The sequence below is a fragment of the Choloepus didactylus genome, chromosome 22 (genome assembly GCF_015220235.1).
Source record: "Choloepus didactylus isolate mChoDid1 chromosome 22, mChoDid1.pri, whole genome shotgun sequence".
NCBI lineage: Eukaryota > Metazoa > Chordata > Mammalia > Pilosa > Megalonychidae > Choloepus > Choloepus didactylus.
Genome location: NC_051328.1, coordinates 22,166,230 through 22,184,934, shown reverse-complemented (window position 1 = coordinate 22,184,934; position 18,705 = coordinate 22,166,230). Strand labels below are relative to the sequence as shown.

At 54.9% G+C, this 18,705-nt stretch overlaps 2 protein-coding genes across 3 annotated transcripts; one reads left to right on the top strand and one right to left on the bottom strand.

Moving 5' to 3' along the window:
- Window positions 1-56: 56 nt before the first annotated feature.
- Window positions 57-2,185, bottom strand: TMEM208 (transmembrane protein 208). 2 transcript variants are annotated; one of them, XM_037815555.1, is made up of 6 exons: window positions 2,080-2,185; window positions 1,352-1,447; window positions 951-1,010; window positions 734-870; window positions 475-559; window positions 57-389 (listed from the first exon to the last, which is right to left on the bottom strand). In XM_037815555.1, the coding sequence occupies exons 1-6, from the start codon at window positions 2,083-2,085 to the stop codon at window positions 72-74; spliced, it is 702 nt and encodes a 233-aa protein (XP_037671483.1). In that variant the 5' UTR covers window positions 2,086-2,185; the 3' UTR covers window positions 57-71. The 2 variants fall into 2 exon arrangements, with proteins under 2 accessions (XP_037671483.1, XP_037671484.1); XM_037815556.1 differs by having other exon boundaries at window positions 99-370.
- Window positions 2,186-2,283: 98 nt separating this feature from the next.
- LRRC29 (leucine rich repeat containing 29) lies at window positions 2,284-17,411 on the top strand. The gene is made up of 6 exons (XM_037816473.1): window positions 2,284-2,326; window positions 5,509-5,610; window positions 13,694-14,686; window positions 16,235-16,324; window positions 16,483-16,700; window positions 16,785-17,411. Exons 1-6 carry the CDS (start codon window positions 2,303-2,305, stop codon window positions 16,951-16,953), a joined length of 1,596 nt encoding a protein of 531 aa, XP_037672401.1. The 5' UTR covers window positions 2,284-2,302; the 3' UTR covers window positions 16,954-17,411.
- Window positions 17,412-18,705: the final 1,294 nt, after the last annotated feature.

Genomic DNA, 18,705 nt, shown 5'->3' with positions numbered 1-18,705 from the left:
CCTTTCTCTTCTTTCAAGGTCCCCACCACGTGGGTCTATAGCTAGAGGGGAATACCAAAGGACTGGCTCACTCACACAGGCATTAGCCACATTCTAAGCCGTTTATTCAAAAATCCTATACCTCTGACTGCTTTTGGCCCTGGGACTAGGCCTTCACTGCTCCTGGCATGGGGGCTATGCAGTCTGAAAGAGCCGCCCAGGACTGAGCAGCCTATGGCCACAATGCCAGTAGCTATAACCGCTTCATCTGCCGCCGCTCCTGTCGGCGCTGCCGTTTCTCGTTGTGCTCTGGTGCTGGGGCAGCACTGTCTGCTGTGAACCAGGGACCTAGCACATTCACCCACAGGAGGTAAAGGGCCCGGCCCGGAGCCTAGGAGAGAGAAGGTGACCTGAAACAGGGAATGGAAGATGGGGTAGGTTGGATGCCCTAGCCCCTTCTTGGGAGTCCCACCCATCTCCCCACAACCCACGCACCAGAAGCCAGAAAGACCAGATGTAGAGGGAGAAGCAGCTGAGCACCTGCACGATAGCTGTCAATAGGATCACATCCTTAAGGTGCCTGTGGATAGAAGGGAGGCTGCAAGGGCCAAAGACTGTAACCAGGCCCCAGTTCAGCTACCTTCCACCCTCTTTAAGTTGCATGCAGCTGTACATCTTGGGTTATCTGGGCCTCTGGGCCCCAGCGTCCCAGCCCTGGGGCCGCTCACCTGGACCAGCGGTGGGGGACACTCACTCTGCCATGCCCTGCTCCATGTTGAGGTCCATGCCACCATCCATCAGGGCCCCATCCTCAGAGAAGGATGCACGTGCCATCGAGCTCATGGAATGGTAGCTGGCTCCATATACTGCCAAACTAAAGCCCAGGGCCATCTGCAGGGCAAGGATGACAGTATCAGAGGCCAGCTAATGACCTTATGCATTCATCCCTTCCCATGATGGGGAATACTTACCCAGGCCCAAAAAGAAGCAGATGAGTAGAAAAAGACCAAGGTGACAAGGCAGTAAATGGCCTGCAAACAAATACAGGGTCAGGTGGGTCAAAAGCCACACCAAACCAGGGCCCTCCCCTAACCAAGAGTTGAGCCAAGTTTTGAGAGGAGCCAGGTTTTTATAGGATCAAGGGAGAAGAAACCTGAGACCTGAGTACCCAGACCACCCCCATCCCAGAAACCCAGGAAAGAAGTCCCTGTGTATTTGGAGTGGAGAGAGCTCTCATATTCAGCTAGTACTCACACTCATTTCTTTTTGACTGGACTCTTCTGGACCTGTAGCTGTCACATACCAACCACTCCTCCACAAAACAGAGCTGAGGACTGTGAGACTATGGGCAGGCAAGGGAACAGAAACTTACATTGGCCCCCAATATGATCCGCAGGTAGAATTTCAGGGTCTCTCTGTTCTCTTCAAATATCTGCTTCTTTCCTCTTGTCCCCACTTTGCCCTTGGGCTGCAAAGGGATAGTGAAATGCTGTCAGAGCCCTGGTCAGCCAAGGTCCTTCCCACTCCCCGACCAGTCTGGTTAGCTACAAAGTTCCATCCCTACCTCAGCCAGTTCTCCATAGTGCTCAAACCTAGCACAATCACTGGAACGTCCACCCCTCCTCCAATCCATCCTGCCTAGAACTGACCATTTTTTCCGCACCCCAAGTTACGATCGCCTCCTGCTTGCCCTGGAGCAATCGAACCCCAAGCTGATTCGTCCTCTGGCTCCCCTGATAAGGTCCAGCTTTGAGCCAACGCCCCTCTCCAGGGGAATTCCAGACTAGGGCCGAACAGGGCCCCTCTCAGGCCGATGCTGGAATAGCCCAGGTCTGGGCTGAAGCCTATCCCCCGCAGGCCCCTCATATCTCTAGCCCGCTCTGATACTGACCTCAGGAAGGCGTCCCCCCTCTGGCACCAGTTATGGTACGGTCCTCCCCGTCTGAAGCCCTCTTCCAGCTCCCTCTAATACGGTCCGGTCACAGGATGGCGCCCCCCTCCGCCTAACCCCGTATCTCTTGGTGTCCTTCCTCTGCTTTCAGTCTTCCAGCCCCGGGGATGCTTTACTGATGCGGACTCAGCTCTACCCGCCCTACTCACCGCCATGGTGCGACGTAAACTACCCAGCCAGGGGAACAAGGTAGAGGTACCGAAACCGCAACCAGTAGGAAACACATCGGCGACGTAGTGCTTCCGGTGCGTACCAAAGTCGTCACAGCTGAGACGGAAGTAGACCCCACTTCCTTTCCAAGCTCCGCCCCATAGCCTGTGGGACTACATTTCCCAGAAAGCGTTGCGCGGGGGCGGAGGCGGCAGGGACGCGATGGCGGAGTTGCTGCCCCTGGAGGTGAGAGGAGGTCGCCCTCAGGCCTAGCTCGGGACAGGCCCCGCCCTCGGGTCCCGGGCTGTGGGGAGGGGCTGTCAGTCAGCTGGCCCGGCCCCGCTCGTCTGGCGGAAACGGCCCGCCAGGCGGATCCCGGGACCTGCAAGCATCTGGGTAACGGCCCCGCCTTTGGGCCAGTCCGTCCCTTAGCCTGAGAAACTATTCTCTCCTTCCCCATCGGCCCCAGGAGTTAGCTGCTTTGTCACCTTAGTGACTACAGACACTGCCTACCCTTCTTCTCTTGAAATGGCCGCCCCTCCCCTCAGCTCTGGAACGTATCTGCTCCATCCCATCGTTCCGATGGGTAACCGATCTTATTTCCGTTGCCCCTTGGAATGGTCACTCCATTCCATTCTCTCCGAGAGATGGCTGCCCCCTCCTCCTGGCGGTGGGAGAGAGACCGCCTCCTACCGCTTCACGTCCGAGGGTGGTCACTTCACTGAAAGCGAAGACAGGAATTCTTCCCACTCCTTTGACCCCCAGTGATGTCCGCCCCGACCTCCTCGACCGATGTGATGTTTGCTTGTCCTTAGCCTGGGGCAAGACCGCTTCACCCCTGTCGGCCAGCCGGACGGATAACATGTTTTATCCCCAGTGTCCTCTTGGGATAGCCTCTTCATCCCTTTTGCCCTGGGAGTTGGCAGCCCCCTACCGCTGCCCACGGGAGACAGGCCATCCTTTGCCCATCGGTCCTGGAATGGTGCTCCCTCCCCTTAGCAAGAATAGGCCTGCTCTCAGCCCTTCAGCATGCTGGGATGGCATTCTTTTTCCCTTGGCCCCCGAGGATAACCACTCCATCCCCATAGGCCCCAGTGATGATCAATCATATCTGTGGCAGCCTCTTGGGATGGGATTCATAGAATGGCCACTCCATCCTTATGGCTGCCTCCTCTGGCCCTTCTAGAAAGGTTATTCTCTTCTCAGTTCAAGGAATGGTGCTCCTTTCCCTCAGTGAAGACAGGCTTGCTCCCCATTCCCTTTACTCCTTGAGTTGGCTGCTCAGCCCCAGAAGACCTTAGTTTAGACCAGCTGCCCTGCTTTTCCCTGGGGATGGGGGCTTGGTCAGTCCTAGTCCCCATCAGGGCTCTTTTCCCCATTCCTAGCCTCCCTGGCCCTGAAGGCTGTCCATCCCAGTCATTCTGCTCTCAGTAATGATCGGCTTTCTTTCTCCACCGCTTCCTTGAGCAAGAACAACTGGGTCCTTCTCCATCCTTATTTCAATCTAATAAGTATTGACTGAACACCTCCTGTGTGCTAGGAATCAGAGAAGGGAAGAAGACATTAGAATGGGCTGGTGAGGTCAGGCTTAAGGAAGGACGTTCCAGGAAGGAGGCTCACATAGGCAAAAGGAAATAGACATGCTATGTTTGTAGGACATTGGGAAGACTGGATTGGGGAATCTCTGGGATCAGTGGGCCCATTCATACCTGGAGGCCTGGAAGTTCTGACCCAAGAGTGGAGTCATTGTCCTGAGGACACTGAGGAACTCAAAAAGTTTTCAACAGGGATATACTGGGACTGAAAACTGTGTTTTAGGAAAATTAATCTTGTGACAGTGTACAAAATGGATGAGCAGGATGAGTTTGAAGTCAAGGAGGTCAGGTAGGAGATCATGGAAGAAATCCACATGTGGGATAGTGAGGACCTGAGTGCTAAGATAGTGAAGTTTCAAAGACAGAAGTATTAATAATAGAAACCAGTTATGGAACATCTACCAGGTGTTGAGCACACTTTATAGATATCTCCATAAGACTATGATCTAGATTTTTAATATACCCATTTTACAGATGTGGAAATTGAGGCTCAGAGAGGTCAAGTACCTTGCCCAAGATCACAGAGGTCACCCACCTAGGAAGTAGTGAAGCCAGGATTTGAGGGAGTCACAGTTAGCCTGGCCTAAAGCCTGTGCTTTACCCGTGTGTCTGGGAGTACAGGACAGAAGAGCATGAGAAGATCTTCAGGTGGAATGCAGTGAAGGGGAAAGGGGAAAATTGGGAGGAGGAGCTGTTTTGGATTGGAGGCAGATTATGAATTTGGATTTGGATGTGTTGTGATTAAGGTAATGGTGTAACATTTGGGTGAAGGATCCTGAGGACAGTTGGTGATACTACACCAGCACTTGGATGATTGGACAATGTAGGGATATTGAATTGTGGGTTATTCCTATAGAGATATCTGTTGAAGCCATGCAAATTAATTTATTGTCCTTGGAAGTGAACAAAAATCAAAGACTAAGGTCTGAGCCCTGGGATCCACAGAAGAATCCAGAAACTGAGCAACTGATGTTCTGAGTAGAATTCTAGAAAACACAGAGTTGCAGGATTCAATGAGGGAAGTGTCCAGAAGAAAAGAATAGTTAATATGAAATCATTCCCAGCTCACAGGTGACCTCTTTCCTAGCCCCCTGTAGGGCCTCCAATCTCACCACTCCCAGCCTCATAGAGTGCGGATGGAGCCAGGGTCTGAGCCTCTCAAGCTCTGTTGTGGGGATCATTATCTTAACAGACACCTGAGAAGGTGAGGTGGCAGTGGAGAAGATGGGCAAAGAGCAAAGTGCCAGATCCTGATCTGTGAGGGAAGGAGAAAGAAGTGTAGCTTCCTGGGGATCAGAGGACAAGAAAACATGACTGGGATATGAGAAGAATTAGAATGTTATTTTCACTTTTCGTTTTAAATCCATGAGAGACCACCCGCCTAGATTGTGAATGGAGAAATGACTAGAGGAAATAAACAATATTAACTGAGTATTTTCTATGTTCTGGATTCTATATAAGATACTTCACTGTGTTAATTTAATTCTCACAACCCATTTAAGTTTCACTACCTTTGCCGTTTTACAGATAAGGAAAATAAGGCTTAGAGAAATCAGTTAACAGAGTAAAGATTCAAATGAAGTTTATCTGGCTCCAATGTCCAGGCTCTTTCTATCAAACTGGGCAGGAAGTTTAATTTTGTCATTCAGTACAAGCATCCACCCTGACAGGGCTCAGGGAAGGTTTGTTCACAGTAGTGATAGAGGAGAAGTAAATTCTCTGTTAAGCTTAGGACTCAGATGGACTAGTCCCCTTAGACCCACTACTCTATCAACTGGAGTAGGTTCCACAGGGAGCCAGCTCTAACAGCTCCCAACGCCCTTTTTCCCTTAGATGCTCACGTATATTCTGAGCTTCCTGCCTCTGTCAGATCAGAAAGAGGCCTCCCTCGTGAGTCGGGCTTGGTACTGTGCAGCCCAGAATGCCCTTCGAGAGGTAAGGTGCCCACCCTCACCTGACATGTTCTCAGTTGTCTCTCACTTCAGCTTGCTCATGGATCTGCTCGTCCTTCTGTCTGTCCATCCACCCATTCATCCATCCATCCATCCATCCAAACTTACTGAGTACTTGCTCAGGTATATTGCTGGGGCTATCCAGATGTATATGACATAGTTCCCTCCCCCAAGGTACCACGGTCCCAAGAAGGAGGAAGACGAGCATGTGAATGATCACACTGTCTTGTTCTCAGTGCTGTCACACTGGAGTGAAAGGGTGCAATGGGAACAGGAAGGAAATGAGAAGAACTGGCTGGATCAGGGAAGGCTTCCTGAAGGAATGGGATCTGGGGGAAGGTTGGTCTCCCAGCACTGACAGCAGCATAGGTGAAGGCACCAAGGTGTGCATTAGTGCTGGCACCCACCCAAGGAGTTCCATGTGACTGAATGGTGGGGCACACTGGGGCGAGATGAGGCTGGAAGGGAGTCACACTGTAAACTGGCAGGTGTGCCAGATGGCAGAGCTTGGGCTTTCTCCTGATTGTCATAGTGGAGCCTTTAAAGGATTTTTAAGGCAGGGGAGTGACACGATGTGATTTGTATTCTAGAACTCCTCAGTGCAGGGTGGATTGAAGAGGCAGAAACTGGGTGTAGGAGGATGCCCAGCTAGGAGGTGAATACAGACACCTGGGCTAGTTTGAAAGGCAAGCAATGATAGCTCCTTGTTCTAGCTATTTATTTGATTATTATTGAGGTTGAACAGTTTTTCTCATTTGTTGACCATTTGTATTTCTTTTGTTTATTCATGTTCTTTATCCTTTTAACTTTTGGGGTCTTAGTATTTTTCTTATCAATTTGTGTGAACTTTTTGTATATTAAAGGTAATCTTTTTCATATTTATTGAAATATATTTCTAGTTTGCTTGCCTTTTAATTTGATTTGTAGATGTGTTTATTTATGAGGTACGGAAGTTAAATTTTTATATTGTTGATTCAGCACATGCTGTTTTTTTTAATTTCTTCCATTATGTTTTAAAATGCCCTTGCCTCTTCAGAGATTTGATAAATATACACTCCACTTTTCTTCTGCTTCATGGTTTAAATTTTTATATTAATGTTTTTATTCGTGAAATTTATTTTTGGCTTACAAGGTAAGAAGCTAAACTGATTATTTTTCAAATAGCCCAAATACCATTTATGCATACTTTCCCTTTCCCCCCTGGGTTGGAATTCCTCCTCTGTCACATAGTAAATGTGCACATGTAAGTAGGGTCTGTTGTCAAGCTATCTATCCAGTGTCACTGAGCTTGCTGTTTCCGGGAATTTGATTTGGGGCTTGTTGAATTTGATGTGTGAGACATCCAGATAGTGAGGTCCAGCTGGGAGTTGGATTTCTGGGTCAGGAATTCAAGAGCAGGGTGTGGGCAATAAATATAGATTTGGATGTCATTAAAGAATGGGGGGGGCACGAAGAGTCAGGAACAGCCAGTCAAGGGGAATGCCCCAGGTGGGAGGGGAGCCATACCAGTCTCAGGGTACGGCAATGAGAGTCCTGAGACAGGAGGGCACAGAGGTCAAAGGCAGAGAGCAATTAAAGGATCGAGTGGATGACTAACACTGTCAAATCCCTCAAAGAGAACAAGTAGTGTTCATGACATTTAACATCCAGGGAGGCTGCCAATGGCTTCAGCAGCATTTGGCATCTGTAAAAAAAAGAAGCCAGGTGAGTTGAGGAGTGAATGAGGGAAGAAAAGAAGTGTAGAGACATTTAACATCCAGGGAGGCTGCCAATGGCTTCAGCAGCATTTGGCATCTGTAAAAAAAAGAAGCCAGGTGAGTTGAGGAGTGAATGAGGGAAGAAAAGAAGTGTAGAGAGTAACCTCACTTGCAAGAAATTTTCTAGTAAAGGAAGGAAATAAGGCAGTAATTGAGAGGTTGGGGAGGGCTTGACAAAGGTCTCCCCCCCCTACAACTTTTTATTTTGAAATAATTTCAAACTTACAGGACAGTTGCAAAAATAATACAAATGTTACACAGAGAACTCCAGTGTACCCCCCCATATCCAGATCCACCAGTTTTAACATTTTGCCACATTTGCTGTATCATTCTACCTACCTATCCATCTATCTATCTGTTTTTCTATCTATCTGTCTACAAATTTATCTTATCAATTTTCTAAACATTTGAGAGTAGGTTGTATACATGCTCCTTGAACACCTAATACTTGTATGTACATTTCTTTAAGAACAAGGATATTCGCTTATGTAATGGCCTTAAGTACAGTTATTAAGTTCAAGAACTATAATATTGATATAAAACTTTGACAAAGCGTTTTTAATTGGGAGAAAATGCAAATGTTTCATTATGCTGAAGTGAGAGTCACTAGAGTGGAGGGTGAATGGAGGGAGGAGAGTGTGGGCGCAGATGGGCCTGGAGGTGGTGGCAGAGATGGCGGCGGGTGCAGGCTCCAGCACACAAGGCCTGATCCTGGGTAGCAGGATGTCGCCCTTCCTCCTGCGGAAGTGGAAGGTGGGGGTGGAAATGTGAAGATGTTTGCCAAGGAAGTTCCTACAAAGTTCCTTCAGGATGTTTACTGAGGAAGTTCCTACAAAGAGTGGCCTCTTTGCTCTGTGACTTTGGAAGCCAAGTTGTCTGAAGGAAGTGAGAAGAGAGGTAGAGGCCATGGCCTCAAGCAGAGAGATTGGAAGTAGTAGTCCCAGGCAGGAGGAGGACGGAAAATTGCCAGAGACACGTGGGGAGGCTGCGGGCAGTGCTGGAGGATGCCTCCTGCTCTGAGATGCTCATGCTGCCTGGGGTGTGCCTGGTGCCATGCCGGGCCCTGGGCATGTGGGGCTGAGGAAGACATGGCACTTAGGGGGTTTGTGGTGAAATGAGGGGTGACTGGCACAAACAAAAAGGGGTTGAGTGCTGCATTTGAAGTCTGTGTGATGTAGCTTGGGGGTGCAGAGAAAAGACTGAGACCAGCTCCACGGGAAGGGGATGCTGGAGCTGAGTCTCAGGAGAGGAATCCATATTTGCTAAACAGACAAACAGGAATAGGTGAGGGGCGAGACCCTGCTCCCAAACAGATAAAGCAGCTGAGCAGAGCATGGAAGTGTGTGAGGACAATCAGAAGTTGGCATTCCCAGAGCCGGGATGGGGGCATGGGAAGAACTAGAGCTGAAGAGGTATGCAAGGGTCTGACCTTGAAGGTCTTGAATGCCAGCTAGGAAGCTCAGCCTCTGTCCTGCAGAAGTGGACATCCATCTAATGGTTTGTAAAGCATGGTCAGATTTGCCTTTTGTGAGGATCAGGCTGGTGACAATACAAAGGATATCTTCCAATAAGAAGACTGAACAGGAGAGATGGAGCCCAGGACCCTGACAAGGAGGAAAGTGCTGTAATATTTCTGGCAGACAAAAAGGAGACCTGAAATAAAGCAGAAGCAGTGAGGGTAGAATAGAGGGACATATTTCAATATTTCAACAAAGTGGGCAGTTAGGCCTCGGGATATCAGGAGATGGAACGGAAGGGACTTTGCGTCATTGTGGACATGGGGAGGGAGGGAAGAGTCTAGGACGACTCTCGGATTTCTAACCTGGGTGACTTGGTGGAAGGGGGTGAGAGTTTAAGAAGCAGCAGATTTGGGGGATGAGATGGTGAACTCAGATTTGGGGATTTTTTTAATCTGTGTATCCGGAGATAGGGCCATCAAGCCATGGGCTACCAAAGTCTGGTGCTCAGGAAAAAGGTGTGGACTAGAAATAAAGTAACTGGGAAATGCAGTCAACCAGGGTGCACACAGAGGGTGGGGGGCAGAGACAGTGTATGTGTGTCCTGGAACGGGATAGCCCATGGGGAACCCACTCTTCTGAAGGGATGGGTCTCTGTTCTTTGGGGATTGCAAAAGCAGCTTCTGGGGAGGAGGCTGGAAGGTGGGAGGGAACCAGGAGCGCGGAGCTGCAGGACTCCCAGTGGGCGGTGCACTAGGTGGGCCTAGCCCTCCATGCCCAGTGGCATGGCAGAGAGGGCCCTTGCGGGAGGTCTGGAGAAAGCCCCCAGATGTTGGTGACTTGGCTGGAGGGGAGCTGTTGCCAGGGGCAGTGAGTGGAGGGGTAAATGGGGGAGGCACATGCGGGCACACAGCAGGAATGCCCATGTGCTTTCAAGAAGTGTGTCTGCAGAAGGAAAGGGAGAAATGGGCAAGGTAGGAAGAGGGGTGCAGGGCCAAGGGAGGCGTTTTGTTGTTGTTTACGACTCTGGAGTGCTTGTGGCCCCTGAGGCAGGAACAGGGGAGGGGCCAAGACAGCAGGGCTGGTCCTCAGAAAAGGTGGGACAGGCCCACAGGCCAGGAGAAGGGGGTCATCTTGAAACAAAAAGCAGAAGGCAGGAGGTTAGGATGGGTCCAGCCAGGAGTCAGTCGGTGGGTGTGAGTGGGAGAGAGGGAGGGACTACCTACCTGATGGCTTTAGTTTCTTTTCAAAGCAGGACAGGTCATCACTGAGAGGGCTGGGGGGGTGCCACAGTGGGGTTGGGGGCTGGAGAAGATGGTGGGGTTGGAGAGAGGTCCTGTGGGGGATGGGAAGAGAGCTGGTCAGGGGGCGTGAGGGTGAGGGTGGCCACGGCTGATGGTGCAGGCAAGAGGGGAAACCTGGGTTTCTTCAGGCAGAGCCCTGCATCCCTGCCCAGACCCAGAGGAGGCAGCTGGTCTCCCCGCCCCTGGCCGGCACGGGGCAAGGGGCACTAGCAGTGTAACAGGGTTGGGCACTGGGGACCCTGAGGAGAGGAGTGGAGGGGAGGCCCCATGGAATCCAGCAAAGAAGGAGTGGGCAGTCAGGCCCCGGGAGGATCGGTAAGACGTGACTAGGAGTCAGGGGCCGAGGCAGCAGAGAGGAAGCGGCTAGGGTCAGCGTTTGGGACCCTCCATTTTAGAGCTGGGCTGCTCCAGCTAACCATGAGCTCCAGAGACAAGGGTGACAGAGAACTGTTGGGTGCCTCCACAAAACTCAGCCCCACTTTGGGGTGGAAGCACTGGGTGGCCAGGCCGGTTCCCTAGGCATCTTGGGCCGTGCTGATATCCCACCTCCACCATATCCCAGCAAGCAGGAGCCAGTGCCAGGGCCCAGGTGTGGGCAGGAGGAGGAGGAGGTGGTGTCCCCAGCTGTAGGTGCTGCAGAAGATCAAGGCGCTTCTGGCTCACCAAGGCCAAGCTGGGGCCTGCGTGGTGACTTCGTATCCCCCCTGACCTGCCCCCACTGTTCACTGAATCCCAATTTTCCTTGAAATAAGGCAGAAAAGGCAGCACCCCCACGCAACCAGGCTCTGCCCGTTCTGGAGGGAGCCTGTGGCTGGGCTGGTGACTGAAGCAAGAACTCAGGACAGCCCAGCTTCCACCCTTGGGTCCTAAGGCTGGGAGGAGCCTTTGGAAATGACACCCAAGGCTTAACTTCTCTCCAGAGACAAAGGCCCTGACAGCCCTCTGGGGAAGGACAGGAGCACTCCTTTTAGCTTTGGATCCTGTATCCAACAGACAGGACGGGCGTTTTCTCAGTCTGATGGTTTCTACATTTGCACACAGGCCTGCAGCCTCAGTGTGGGCCTCACCAGGTATAACCAAATCCCGGCCTCCCACGGCCAAGGGAGGGTGTCACATTTAACAGGTGGAGGGCATTTCCCACGTGGTTTTGCCAGCCCTGAGGAAGGAGGAGACCCAGGGGCTTGTGGCTGGGGCAGCTGAGGCTGGAGAATCGCCCTTGCAGTCTTCTCCTAGGCCTCCAGGAGCACCTCCTGGGCCTAGGAGGGGGGAGGTCTCTACACCAGGGCTGAAGACCAGCCCCCAGGAGCCGCGCTTCTGCCTGCTGCTCTGCTAACCCCTCTCCACCCCTGGGTGACAGTTATCCTAAAGGCTGCTCCTGAGCTCCGGCAGTTTGAGCCCCGCTGGGTGATGGTTTAGAGGCTGCCCTCTCCACACCAGGGAAACCTTGGGAAGCCGGGGGAGGCCTTCTCAAACCGCCCCCGCCACACACACACACAGCAAGTGCTGGAAGCCCTTAGGCCAGGCCCTGCCGCTTTACCGGGTGACCTTTGCCCTGACTTGGACCCTAGTGTGACTGCCACTGTCTTCCCTCATCTGCTAACCTTGTTCACGGGAGGCAGCGGGAGAGGGGGCATCATCCGGGCCACCAAGTCTCTCAGGATGGGAGGGAAGGGAAAACCAAGGAGCGGTGGCCTGTGGCACGTGGTGGTGAGAGGCGGTGGGTGGTCAGGGAGGGAGGTGGTCGGGGTAGGGGAAGGCCCTGCTGCCCAGCAGCCGCACTGCTCGGCCTTCTCCAGCCAGCGGATACTCCCTTCATCATCAAATGGAATCATTTGTCCTGTGGCCCTTGAAAATGGCTGGAGGCGTTTCAACCTTCTCTTTCTGAAACCTTTCCTCTCCACCTTCCCCTCACCCTCACACAGTGGGTCTCCATCTCTCCTTGGGTCTTCCCGCTGCCCCACCTGTGTTCTTCCGTCCCTGATGCGCTGCCCACCAGGGGGCTGCAGAGTGGGCTCCTCTCCCATCCACAGGGCCCACGTTCCTGGAGGGTCCGACTCCCTGGAAAGAGGCCAGGGGTAGTCCCCATCTCTGCCCCAGTCTCCCTCCCAGGAGGAGAGCCACGCCCGGGTGCTCCTCTTTGAGGCAGGACCCATGACAGGTGTCTTCCTGGAAGAGCCCCCTTTGCTAAGAATCTCGCAAGGGCGTGGCATGTGCAGTTGCTGCCTTTCTGCTTCCCATCTGACTGCCTTCCGTGGAGCTTGAGGCGGGGCATCAGCTGCTGTGCTGCTGTGAGTGTCAGGATAGGGTTTTCTGGGAGCTTGCTTTCCCGGATCGGGATCATTTTGATACATTAAAACAAAGTTTTTTTGAGTAGCACCTGCTGAGGGCAGAGAAAGACAAGAGGAGTTTACAAGCCAAGCTCTCATCCACTCCACCACAGGCCTGTTCCACACAGATTGGGCCGCCTTCCCTTGGGTCCCTCTGGTTTGAGCTCGGGGAAGGTTCTGTGAAAACCTCCCCTTGCTGGGGACTCCTCAACTCCTACAAGAACTAGCTTCTTCCCTGAGCTCACCTCCTGGGTCCTGCCCCACTCATGGGGTCCCCTCTGTCTGGCTGCCCTGTTCCTCCACGGCAGGGCCTGCCCAACTTCCTCGTAACTCTGAGATTTGTTCTCTTAGCTCCTGCCCACAGGAACGGGAGACTTCTCCTTCCTTACCTAGACAGATAGGTGTCTCTTCCAGAGACGTGCCGCAGGGATCACTAGCAAAACTTGAATGCTGAAGCATCCACAGCCCAGTACCAGGAGGCCCTACATATGTTAGCCCTCTCTCTCTCTGTCACACACACACACACACACACACACACACACACACACACACACACACACACACACACACACGCACAGACACTTTCACTTAGCACACAAAACTCTGTAAACATTCATGCGGCTCAGACACACTCTGAGTCCACAGGGCCGTGGCCTCACTGCCCGCCTCCAGACCCCAGACACCCGGAGCCCAGGGGGCTGTGGTGAGTATCACCTGCCTTGCATCTTCCCTCCTCCAGCTAATCTGAGAGCTGCTCATACGCTTTCAGGAAGTGGGGGAGCTGGCTGCTTAGCTAATGCTAAACTCTGGGTCCCCTGGCTTAGGAGGCTGAGCCTGTGGATCTCAGGGCCTCCTTCTGAAAGTCCCAAAGGTCCAGCACATTTTGCCCTCCAATCCCCCACCCCAACCCTGGGGGCTTTGCTGGGCCTCTTCCAGGTCACACCCCAACCCTCCCATGCTCAGCTTCCTAACTGCACTCTGCTCCTCTGTAAGCTTCTAGGCCTGTCCACCACTAGCCTTCCTGCCCTCGTCTCCCTTCAAGTCCCAGCTTAACTTGTCTTCCCAACTCCCACGTGCCACCAGCACCTCCTCAACCAATGCTGCAGTGGGCCCCCATTGTGGAAGGACCCTTCCTGACCTGCCCCCAACTCTTGCCACCAGACCCAGTGCCAGCTCCCTCTCAGGTCAGAGGGCTGACCCCAGGCTTGCTGCTCCCCTTAGGCAAACGTGCGGTACAACATCCCTGTGTCCTCTGCCTCCCTTCCGGCCATCAAGAGCCTGGGCCTCAGGGGCGTCCCCTGCGTGAGCCTGACCAACCTGGATGGCTCGCCAGCTTCGTACCAGGTGCTGCAGTCTGTTGCCTACCACCTGGGCCCGCACCTGCAGAGCTTGTGCCTTAGTGGGGGCAGTCTCACAGAGACCTCCTTCGTGGCCCTGATCCTGGGGTGCCCGGCCCTGCGTAGCCTGGACCTCAGTGGCTGCAACAGCCTCTTCACATCAGGCACACTGCTGGCTCAGCCTGAGACGGCACAGCGGGTCCGGGAGGCGCTGGGTGGCCTCTGTGAGCTCAACCTGGCTGGCCTGCGGGACCTGGCTGACCTCAGCTTCAACCGGCTCAGCAGCTGTGCCCCCAGCCTGGAGCGCCTCTCCTTGGCCTACTGCCACCTCACCTTCGAGCCAGGCCCAACCCGTGGCTCCATCAGCCCCCAGGACTCCTCCCCCTCCCTCCTCTCCTTCCGCAACCTGCTGCGGTTCGTGAGGGAGCGGGCTGGCAGGCTGCATGCCCTGGACCTGAGTGGCACCAGCTTGCTGCCTGAGGTCCTGCAGGCCCTGGGCCAGGTGGCTGGGCTGCAGCTGCGGGAGGTGAGCCTGCACAACTGCCGGGACCTCTCCACAGAGGCCGTGGCCACCTTCTGTCGCCAGCAGCCAGGCCTGACCTCCCTGGACCTCAGCGGCTGCGCAGAGCTGGCTGATGGGGCACTCCTGGCTGTGAGCCGGGGCCTGCGGCACCTGCAGCACCTGAGGCTGGGGAAGCTGCAGCGGCTGACGGATGCGGGGTGTGTGGCCCTGGGGCGCTTGAAGGAGCTGCGGAGCCTTGACATGGCCGAGTGCTGCCTGGTGAATGGGCGGGAACTGGTCCAGGCCTTGGGCTCAGGGCGCGGAGCTCCCTGCCCACTGGCCTCCCTCAGCCTGGCCTACTGCTCCTCACTCAAGGTGAGCATCCCAGCCCCTTCCTTCCTCCAGGGCCTGGGGCTGGGGAACCAGGTGCGTGACACCAGCGTTTGTGTCCAAGGAATAGCAGAACTGAGCTTGGGGCACAGTGCTGCTGCCAGCACTCCTCCCCCAGTCCCCACTCAGGTAGAGGGAGGGCCAGGAGACCTGGGTGGCCCGGGCCACAAGGTGGCACAAGACCTCATGTGCCAAGTCCTTGGTGACACTGCAGGCTGGGGAAGGTGCTGTGGGCGGGCATTCCAGAGGCAGGGGGGGCTGGTGAAAGGGTGATGGGACCAAGTCCTGTGGGGAAGGGGCACCGAGGGTACACATGAGAGGGTGCTGACGGCAGAGCCAGAGGGGCTCATGTGATGTGGGAGCAGCAGGATTAGGGCTCAGCTGTCCTCTGGGTGGCCTCCCTGTCTTGGCAATGTCAGTCTGCCTCTCACTCTTTGGTGGATTATCCCTTCAACCCATCAGTATAAGCAGGATACTCACAACTTACAAAAAGTCACTCAACCATGTTTCCCCACAAGTGCTCCCCGCCCCCCACCGCACTCCACCTTCCCTTGGCCACTGAGCCTCTTGGCTGCCATCTCCGGGGCCGTCTCTTGTGCCTCTGCAGCTCCCCGATCTGCATCTCTGCAAGCCAGCTGCTTCCGCTCTGCCCTTAGCTCCCGCTCTCCCGCCCTGACTTCCACTGGCAGGTGGCAGCCCTGTGCCCCTCCGTGACCTCACAGTTCTGGTTTCAATTCCAAGGCAGTGTATCTGATTCATTCAGTTTGGGTCAAATGACCACCCTGGTCTGCTCGAGTATGGTCAGAGGGCTGGGAGCACTGTCAGGGCAGGTACCTTAGAAGTGCCCAGCTGTGTCCTTCCTGCCCCGGCCGTGGTCTTGGCCTTTTTTCCTCCAGTTGCCTCCTCTAGTCTCCCACCCCCAGGGCCTGCCCTGTCCGCTCCAACCTTCCACTCCCAGCACAGGGCCACGTTGCTTCCCCCCTTGGACTACCCTGGTAGCTCTCTGTTACCTATGGAATTGGAACCTTGGGCAGAACCTTCCTAGTGACCCCTGCCAAAGCTCGTTTTTGGCCCTGCGCCCTGGTGACAGAGGCACAAGCCACCTCTCCATCACTCTGCCCTTCTGTACCTCCCTCCTAGGATGCCTCAGTGCTCTCCCTGATCCCAGCGCTGGGCCCAAGCCTCCGGGTGCTAGACTTATCCTCCTGTGTGGCCCTCACCAACCGGAGCTTGCAAGCCATCTGCACCCACCTCACCCACCTCTCAGTCCTGTGCCTGGCTTGGTGCAAGGAACTCCAAGACTGGGGGCTTCTGGGGCTGGGGGAGCCAAATGAGGAGACTGTGCAGGGGTCCCAGGTGCGGGACCCTCAAGGTCATGCAAGATAGGGTGGTCCCTGGGCTCAGCTGCCTTCCTGTCCCTCCCAAGTCTTTCCCTAGGAGCCCTTGGGGGCCAAATTCAGGGGGGACTTGAGAAGCAAGGGCTTCTTCTTCCTACAGCACCAGGCCTCAGGCCCCAACGATTCCTCTCCCAAGCCACAGGGCCCCTCGCTGCTCACGCTGCAGGCTCTGCAGGAGCTGGACCTCACAGCTCGCAGCAAGCTGACCGACGCAAGTTTGACCAAGGTGTGGGGCTGGGGTGTGGATAGGCTGAGGATCCTGGGGCTGAAGCCAGGAGTCTGGCTGTTTCTCATTGGCTTCTGCTACCCTCAGCCACTCCTCTGGTTGGATTTGGGGGACTGGGAAGGGCCCTAGTGCCATGCTACACACCCCCATCCTTGCAGGTGCTCCAGTTCCCCCAGCTGAGGCAGTTATCATTAAGCCTGTTGCCGGCACTCACAGACGTGGGCTTGGTAGCCGTGGCCAGGGGCTGTCCCAGCCTGGAACGCTTGGCACTGAGTCACTGCAGCCTCCTCAGCGACGCGGGCTGGGCCCGGGTGGCCGGCTCCTGGCGGAGGCTGCAGCACCTCAACCTGTCCAGCTGCAGTCAGCTCACAGAGCAGTGAGTGTCTGGGACACAATGCAGGGACAGGGACAGGGCTGGGCCCGCTCTGGGGCAGGCACTCACACAGGGGCCTCCCTGCAGAACGCTGGACGCCATTGGGCAGATGTGCAAGCAGCTCTGCTTGTTGGATGTGGCCATGTGCCCCGGGATCAACATGGCTGCCGTCAGGCGCTTCCAAGCCCAACTGCCCCAGGTGACCTGTGTCCAGTCCCGCTTCGTGGGAGGGGCTGACCTGACCCTAACGCTCTGAGGCCAGGTCAGCAATAAGCTGTGGCCCAGCCCTTCACCCTCTTAGTCCCCTGCCCTGGCCTCTTGGTCTGGAGTCTGACTCAGTGCCCCCCCTCCTCCCTCTGCTACATCCCTCCAGAGCTCCTTGTCCAAGCTACAAACTCCTTTCCTAGGATTCGGGGGTAGAAAGCTGGGCAGCCTGGGGGGCTTCCTGCCCACGTGCCCCACAGCCCTGCAGCAGCCTCCCAGCTAATGTCTGCCTCAGGCCCTCAGAAAGGCCAGCTCCTGCTCTCCTGACTCAGAGGAGGCCAGGCCCCCCGAGTCCTGGGTGTGCTGCTGGGCAGAAGCAGACCCTCTGCTCCTTGTCCTGCCCACTTCTCAGGCCTGAGGCCTGTGCCCCACCCTTGGTCCCTACAGGAGAGCTCCCAACCCCCTGTAAGCACTGCACTTTAGCAGCCAAGCCAAGGTCTTTGTCGTAAACCCAAGAAAAGATTAAAAATTCCAGATCTTACCTCTGTGTCTGAAGTTCTCAGACTGAAGGGCCCCCTCCTCCCCACTAGGTTGACGAGAAGTCCAGGTCAAGAGATAACGTAGAGAAAATGGCAGAGGCACGTAGATGACTTCTTCCTCAGGCCCAGCCCAAAGCCCCACAGGTGTCCCCATGCTGGCCCCAGGGCTGCTCCCCACTGGGCTGACTCTCAGCCGGGTCCTACCTTCTTCCCCAGCTGCTGGCAGACCCCAGAGGCCTTGAGGCTGCCCCAGCAGAAACCCCTGGGCACCTCCTGCAGCAGAGGCTCCTGTCCCACCAGCCCCCAGAGTGGGATGACTGATGATGCCTGTGTCAGTGAGGTCTCAGCAGCTCGGAGTAGGAAAGTCATCAGAGGCATCTAGTTCAACTCCCAAACAGTGCCAAGGACTCAGCAGCAGCTCTGAGAAGCAGTGTGTCCACCTAGCCCTCTGTGTCCATCATGCTTTGTCCCTCATCTGCCCATCAGTTCACAGAGCAGCTAGCTGGTGCCTCCAGAGTGCCCACAGGCACTGGGCTCTAAGTGGGGACCCAGAGGTGGCAGAGCTCCCCCACCCCCAGGCTAGCTGGGGAGGTCAATACGCCAACAGGCAGCAGGCAGTGCAGTGTGCAGGGGTGTGCCAATAGGGACACAGGCGCTGGGGCAGTGGTCCGTGGGAGTGGAAGAAACAGGTGCTGGGGCAGCGGCCCACAGAAGGAATCAAAGCAGTGAAAAACAGGCAGAAAGGGCCATGGGGCTGCACATAGGCAGGTCAGAGCACCACTGGTGGGGGACGGGGGTGGAGGTGGCAGGGGGAGCGCCAGCTGGGACCAAGTACTAAGACCCCTGCGAGCCACGGACACTCTGCTGGACAAGCTAAACCACAAAATGTCCTCAACCCAGCCAGCTCACCTTGTGCCCGGTCACATTAATCATGTTAATCAAGACCCTGTGGATGACAGGGAGACACTGAAGAATAAAGGATGGGGGTGGTGTGGGTGTGGGTGTGGGTGTGAGTGTGGAATCGGATCAGATTGATGTTTGAGAAAACTTTTGGGGCAGCAGGTACTGAGAGGATCAGAGGGGACAAGATGGGAGGCAGGAAATCAGGTTTTTGCCAAGATGATGGTGGCCTGGACAAGGGAATGGAGACATTGAGAAAGATTTGACAGTGTTGGGAGATAAACTGCATGTGGGAGCCACCCCGCCCCATGTCACCTGAACTCAGTACAGACCATTCCAGGTGGTGGGAACTTTCCAAACCCAGG

Excerpts from the sequence above, each read along its gene's own strand:
- LRRC29 (XM_037816473.1), top strand. The coding sequence starts at position 2,303 with ATGGCGGAGTTGCTGCCCCTGGAG. Across the intron at positions 2,327-5,508 it reads CGGAGTTGCTGCCCCTGGAG|ATGCTCACGTATATTCTGAG; the intron begins GTGAGAGGAGGT and ends TTTTTCCCTTAG. Across the intron at positions 5,611-13,693 it reads CCCAGAATGCCCTTCGAGAG|GCAAACGTGCGGTACAACAT; the intron begins GTAAGGTGCCCA and ends TGCTCCCCTTAG.
- TMEM208 (XM_037815555.1), bottom strand. Across the intron at positions 1,011-1,351 it reads GGATCATATTGGGGGCCAAT|GCCATTTACTGCCTTGTCAC; the intron begins GTAAGTTTCTGT and ends ATTTGTTTGCAG. Across the intron at positions 871-950 it reads CTGCTTCTTTTTGGGCCTGG|ATGGCCCTGGGCTTTAGTTT; the intron begins GTAAGTATTCCC and ends CTTGCCCTGCAG.